Source organism: Macrosteles quadrilineatus, unplaced genomic scaffold (genome assembly GCF_028750875.1).
Source record: "Macrosteles quadrilineatus isolate MER2022 unplaced genomic scaffold, UCM_ALF_1.0 Scaffold_6__1_contigs__length_79288215, whole genome shotgun sequence".
Lineage (NCBI taxonomy): Eukaryota > Metazoa > Arthropoda > Insecta > Hemiptera > Cicadellidae > Macrosteles > Macrosteles quadrilineatus.
Genome location: NW_026542599.1, coordinates 28,629,183 through 28,636,229, shown reverse-complemented (window position 1 = coordinate 28,636,229; position 7,047 = coordinate 28,629,183). Strand labels below are relative to the sequence as shown.

General features: G+C 33.5%; 1 protein-coding gene across 1 annotated transcript; it reads right to left on the bottom strand.

Moving 5' to 3' along the window:
- Nucleotides 1–2,237: 2,237 nt before the first annotated feature.
- On the bottom strand, nt 2,238–6,183 carry LOC128997422 (uncharacterized). Its single transcript, XM_054423060.1, has 2 exons — nt 5,988–6,183; nt 2,238–2,884 (listed from the first exon to the last, which is right to left on the bottom strand). Exons 1-2 carry the CDS (start codon nt 6,181–6,183, stop codon nt 2,238–2,240), a joined length of 843 nt encoding a protein of 280 aa, XP_054279035.1.
- Between the last annotated feature and the right edge of the window lie 864 nt (nt 6,184–7,047).

The following is a 7,047-nucleotide window of genomic DNA, read 5'->3' as shown; positions in this document are numbered from 1 at the left end:
AAATCTGATTGAAATGACGATTGGTATACATAAAGTTTTGGCTATTAAAATATATTTTATAGTTAGAACTACTTATAGAATTTTAGATAGTTAGGTTGTGGGAGTGCAGCTGAGCCTACCTCCAAAACCCTATAAAACCTCATTTCAATCTTCTAACCTTTGAAGACTCTTATCACTTTGTTGTTTATTGAAAATATTTAACAAAACATTCCAAGCCATATTACTAATAAAACAGGTTACTACCAGTGAAGATGTATTTAAGTTACTTGGAAGTATGTACCATGTACAATTAATACAAACAGTAGAGCTCAACACATCACAGAAGTGATCGTTCATTGTTACCTTCAGAAGTAACTTCTGTACTATTGTTTCATCCATACTCATACAGGGTGATTGATATAAGTGTGCCAGCCATTTTATTCGAAAACCATAAGAGATATCAAAAAAAGTTAAATGGTAAGTGCCTTGGACTTTTTATTAAAAAAATTGTAGTAGAGTCGAAAACATTATTTTAGCCACCATTTTTCCAATATGGCCGCCAACTTTAATTTTTCTTATAGAACACGCTGTATTTTATGATGTATTCTGGTAGAAAATGTAATTTTAAGACGATTTTATTCTTGTGATTTTTTTCATAAACCTAACCGTTTCAAAGATAATAATGGTTTAAGTTGTGAAATTTGGAATGGTTTTCGAATAGAACAGCTGGCATGCTTGCTTAGGCCTTTATCGAAACTTTCTCATGCAGAAATTTCAAAACTTTAACCATTATTATATTTGAAACGGTTGGGGTTATGAAAAAATCACGAGAATAAAATTGTCTTAAAATTATATTTTCTATCAGAAAACATCATAAAATACAGGGTGTTCCGTAAGAAAAATCAAAGTTTGGAAAAATCCATATTGGAAAAATGGCGGCTAAAATAATTTTTTTGACTTGACTACAATTTTTTAAATAAAAAATCCAAGGCACTTACTATTTAACTTTTTTTATATCTCTTATTCAGTAGTTTTCGAATAAAACGGCTGGCACACTTATATCAATCACCCTGTATACAGTAGTATTGTAAGTTGGTGTCCCCATTAAAATTCACAATGATAATAATAACGATGATAAATATATTGACACTTGGGATTATAAGATTACTGGATTAGGTGCAATAAAACATATTGTTAAATAAGATTACATTTATTAATGTACCACTTGTTAAAATAATCATACAATAATTATTATTTGCTTTTAATTATTGGGATTTGTGTAAGTAATGACTTTATAGCTCGAATCTGAACACGAAAGATTAATGTAGTGAATCAATGTAATTATAATATAAAATCATAATTAAGCTGATTTCACAGCAATTCATTAGGTACGGGATTATTAAATAACACTGTTGTCGTAACTAATCTGTTGAACAGTTTATAAAATTAACTGTAACTAATTTAGTACATTGCGAGTATTGAATGTATTTGAATTGATTTAGTTTTCATAACGAAATCCTAATGTTCAGTAGAAGATTTTAGTCAGATTGCGCTGTACAATTGAAGGACGGACTTCAACAAAATTAATAGCATATCTGGTAAAATTCATTTGGGTTGGTTCCAAAAGTTTTTTGTTTTATTTGTGCAATGAATTTTATTTACATATCCAGAGTAAGAGACTTAGATTCTTGAATAACCAAGAAACACTAATTACGAATAACATATACTAGACCTATTGATACATGTAGGATTATACTAGTTAAAAAACTACATCATTATGTATTACTGTAAAATAAATTATATACTTATACCTACTTCATTTACATAGTTACATTTATGTTCTGAAACATTATATTGGACCTATATCTTTCTCGCTTGGGTCCATAATAATTAAAACAGGATGCACGTCAATTTTCAGTACGATGAGCACTCCTTAAAATATAATCACAGTTCACTTAAATAAAACCTACATTTAACTTATTAATTATTATTGATTACTTATAAATTAACAAATACATAGACAGAATAAATTAAATCAGCACACACACATACTTCAACCAAAATTCATTAACGCTCTAAAAGTTTAAGCATTAAGATTTTAAGTAGACAAACACTTGTTTCAACTCTTATATTACTTAGAAACATCAGTAAAATTACAGTTCTTGTACAAACAGACCGGCCGTTCGTAAAACTATTTCTTTGTCAAATATCACACCAATAAACAAATTTTTACTTACTGAAAATTGACGTTACAGATCTCAGAAAATTATATGTATGTCAGGAGAGTTGGGTGCAGTTCCATTGACTTTCCCTCCTTTTTCTGGAGGTTTTGTGGCTTGATTCTTTCCTCCCCCAACTTCAGGGGGGTTGGATGCCTGATTCTTCCCCCCTCCTACTCCAAGGGGGTTGGCTGCCTGATTCTTCCCTCCTCCTACTCCAGGGAGGTTGGCTGCCTGATTCTTCCCCCCTCCTACTCCAGGGGGGTTGGCTGCCTGATTCTTCCCTCCTCCTACTCCAGGGAGGTTGGCTGCCTGATTCTTCCCCCCTCCTACTCCAGGGGGGTTGGCTGCCTGATTCTTCCCCCCTCCTACTACAGGGGGGTTGGCTGCCTGATTCTTCCCATTTCCTACTCCAGATTGGTCAGCTGTTTGAGTCTTTCCCTTACCATGTTTGTCTTTGTTATTCTTTCCGTTCTTCCCATCGTCGTCATCGTCATCATCATCATCGTCGTCATCATGATGTTTCTTCCCCATCTTCCCGTTAGATCCTCCTTTGTATTTCTCCATCAGAGATATCCACGTATCAGGCTGGTGGGATTGGAGGTAATGGAAGAGCTTGTCCACGCCAAGACGTTGAATGTCGGTGCAGTTGGAGCAGTTGGTAACCAACGCGTCTGACAGGATACCTAGACAAAAATAAATCGTGAATAAATAGTCCATGGGCAAGTAGATTCTTAGTAGGTGAGAAAAGTAGTAGCAAAAAATATTTTTATTTGATTTTCCTAATCAATGTTATTCATTCAGGATTTATATACATTTTAAGTTATAAGCTGCAACCAGTTATTAAAATAACATACCACACAACATTTATCCATAGTTTGGCTTTGCATGGAGTAACGATGTATATAGTGTAACTATATAGTGTTAGACTATATACATCGATGGTGTGGGGAGAGATATCAATTATTGGAGAATTCTTTTGCTCGTGACACCTATATTTTTAATACTTAGATCGGTGAATACAAAAAGGGTGTGATTAAATCCAGCTTTCGTGACGATTAAATGCTTCCGGACAGAATATATTTTTTAATTTGACCACTGAATTATTAAAACGTCATAAATTGGTCCTCCAAGTACAGTATATGGTCCGATATGGTCGATTCTTCCAATACATTTTCGTACATTAATATAGATAGGTTGAATATTAATCATACTTAAGTTTACTAATTCCACACGTATGAGTAACAAAAGAGTTTCCCCAACAAACGAAACCAGGTTAAATGAAAATATTGAAACTCTGACAACCCACAAGGGGCACAGTACACACAGGGACGTATTGCGTATTGCATATATATGATAACAGTAAGATGAGTTATGACGTGCCTCGGTCGCCACAAGGGGACCAGTACACACAGGGACGTATTGCGTTTTGCATATATATGATAACAGTAAGAAGAGTTATGACGTGCCTCGGTCGCCACAAGGGGACCAGTACACACAGGGACGTATTGCGTATTGCATATATATGATAACAGTAAGATGAGTTATGACGTGCCTCGGTCGCCACAAGGGGACCAGTACACACAGGGACGTATTGCGTATTGCAAATATATGATAACAGTAAGATGAGTTATGACGTGCCTCGGTTGCCACAAGGGGACCAGTACACACAGGGACGTATTGCGTATTGCATATATATGATAACAGTAAGATGAGTTATGACGTGCCTCGGTCGCCACACCCCTTTGTATGTATGAGTCTATCACATGTCTCACGGCATATTCCATCTTATTACATGTCTGGATATGAGGGAGGTTATGTCAGGTGGTGAACACGTATGGGCTTGGGGAATCGGAAATATTAAAATGTGACAAACAACAAAAAATGTAAAACTCAGGGGTTTAATGGGTACACGTGATGAAAGCTGCATTGGTACGACTAAACTGTACAGCTGGTATTTGAACTTGAATATTTGTATACTATAACGAATGTAATTTAGACATATCTTTCTGTTGTTGTGTTTGCTAAGGGACTACATTCAAGCGAAACTACAATATTTTAAAACACCTACATTTAAATACCTTTTGTGCTGCGGTTTTATTTACCGTTTCTTCTCTTGCGTACAACCAACTAGTTCACTTTCAATTAATCAACATAATAATTTCTTAAATTATTTTTCGATATTATTATTATTATTATTATTATTATTATTATTATTATTGAAATTGGAACGTAGCCAAAAAATAAGAAGAAGAAAAATCGAAGAAACAAATGATCACTTTAAATATCTTATACTATTCCTGTAAGCAACTTGATAATTGTTTTGTGAGTAGAAAAGTGATTAAGACTCGTTAGATAGTCATGGCCGTAAATTAATGTTTATTAAAAAAAGTTAACATTCATCCTATGTAAAATTGTAATTCATTTAGTTAATACAACTGCCAATTAGACTGTAATGGTTGGACTTTACATTGTAGTCTAAAACCTAAATATGTATCTAAAAGGTTTTGTTAATCGAATTGTGATGTCCCATTGGCCACCGTAGTCTGTTCTAACTTTTTTTTGCCGTTGAAGTTGACGACAAAATACAATGAAAGTGAAGATTGTAACCATTTACTGATTAAATCTTTTTAAGATTTCTGATCTATTTATCGTTTAAATTGATTATTTATTGTATTATATCCGTATACCTATCTATCATATTTCATTATTCATTGCTTATTTATTAGCTTATATTGCCAATATAGTAGCCGTTGTATAAAAAAGTATACGAGCTCAACGTAGGCCATGTCATCATTAATTAGTTGCCTGCTGATATGCTGTTTAATATTTCCATCGTTAATAGCTATTATGCTGTTTAATCAAATCAAATCATCTTTATTTCGCACAGACAAACTGTATAATAGCGTCACAAGAATATGAAATATAACTAAATTAATATTTTTAGGTTTATCGAAGTTAACCTATATTTTAGATATTGACAAATTAATGTAATGCAATACTAAATTTAAAAGTTCAATAAAATAATTTCTTGATTAGCATTGTACGTATTATTAAATTAACGGAAAGTAAATAAAAGGAACGTCTTATAACACTTAAAATATATATTTACGCTTATACTGTTACTCACAAGACGGAAAAAATACAAAAAGATGGTATGGTAAGTGGTGATCGATTTCGATTGGACACTTTAATCATCATTAGACCCAATAGGCGAATTTCTGTAATTCGTTTAACAGTTAACAAATTATTCCACAAATTATTATATCGCCTACTTGAACTTTTAAATTTAGTATTAAATTTACCGAAGTTGTTTGATTCCTAACAATTTATGAAATGTTAGATAATCTTAATAACGATAAATATTCAATTATCAAAAGGTATATTCATGTTTTAACGAACGTAAAAAAGTAGGGATTTCTGTTAACTTATAATAATTTATAATTATTGACATTTTGGTTTGTTAGAGGTTAATGGTTAGTTTAACCCTGCTGACGAATTAACAGCACTGTTAAAACGTTTGCTGGATGTCCTGATTGAAATAACATTATTTTAATCGTATGTAAACAGCCATTTTATGTCGAATACGTCAACCTAACATTTAATCAAGCCAAATTATTCTGATATATGAAATATTTTATGCCATATCAACAACAAAAAACTGAGGAAGAAAATATGAGAGGTATAAAACCAAATCACACTTTATGACCAACTCATTCACTCATACAAATTTGGAAATGTGTCCATATAGATATAGACTAAACTAAATTACTCAAACACCATACTTACGTTTTATACTGGACGCATCCTTGTTGCAGATCCCTCTGTCCATAAAGCACCGGATGTAGTTCTCCCTGGACCGGGTGTTGTTCAGGATCATGTCCATCCGGTGAGAGGCCTCCTCCAGAGTGTGTGGTGGGAGGGGCGGAGCACCCATAGCACCTCCTAGGACACCCATCACCACCAGGACGTGCAGGGGAGTCATGGTTACTGTAGGTGCTGGTGGAAGTCTTCAGTTTATACCCAGGTCGTAGGTCCTTGGCCACTGGACCATCTCCAACCATTTGGTCATGGTTTGACCGACTTCCTGGTCACAACTGGGTTGGTAAAACCGTTGGGTTACTTGACAGATTTAATTGGAGGCCGTTGTTTGAATACTGATTAGTTTTAGAGTCTGAATGGTTCGAGGTTTTTCCTATTGGTTATGAACTTTAGACCATCTCGTACAGAAACTTACTGAATACAACAAAAATTCATTTAGGCCTATTGATTAAAAACACTCTGTTAAATAGCTGAATGTTATAAATTGCAAGATTTAAGAAAATAAATGCTTTGGAGTTGGGTATTACAAATGTACAGGCCTTATAAAATATTCTCATTCTAATGAGTATAAGACAATGGGAAATAAACATGCTATTTAATTTTATTTTACACACGTACTGCTCTAAACAGCCATTACTTAATTTATTTTCCTTTAAGTTACATCTTATCTGAAATAAAAACAAAGATAACAGACCAATGAGATACTATCTTTCATGGTGTTCACCTTGTATAATGTTGCTATCACCTTTAAATACTTCTTATATTACTGAATTAGGTAAACAAATTAAATGTACAGTTCAGGAGTACTTGAAGTAGGGACTAAGAAACGTGATCTGATCTGGACACTTTTGAGACAAAGGCACATAGATTCAATTAAACATAATCAAATCAGCGGCTTTCTACAAACAGCTTCCTACAATAAAGACAGTTAAATAACCCAAACAGATTACCATTAACACTATTAAGCCAAGTACATTATATTCTGAACTGCAAAATTCATCTTAAATTCTATTACTGGAACAACGTC

Coding starts and splice junctions, on each gene's coding strand:
- LOC128997422 (XM_054423060.1), bottom strand. CDS start 6,183: ATGACTCCCCTGCACGTCCTGGTGGTGATGGGTGTCCTAGGAGGTGCT. Junction 2,885..5,987: donor GGATGCGTCCAGTATAAAAC/GTAAGTATGGTG, acceptor ATTTTTGTCTAG/GTATCCTGTCAGACGCGTTG.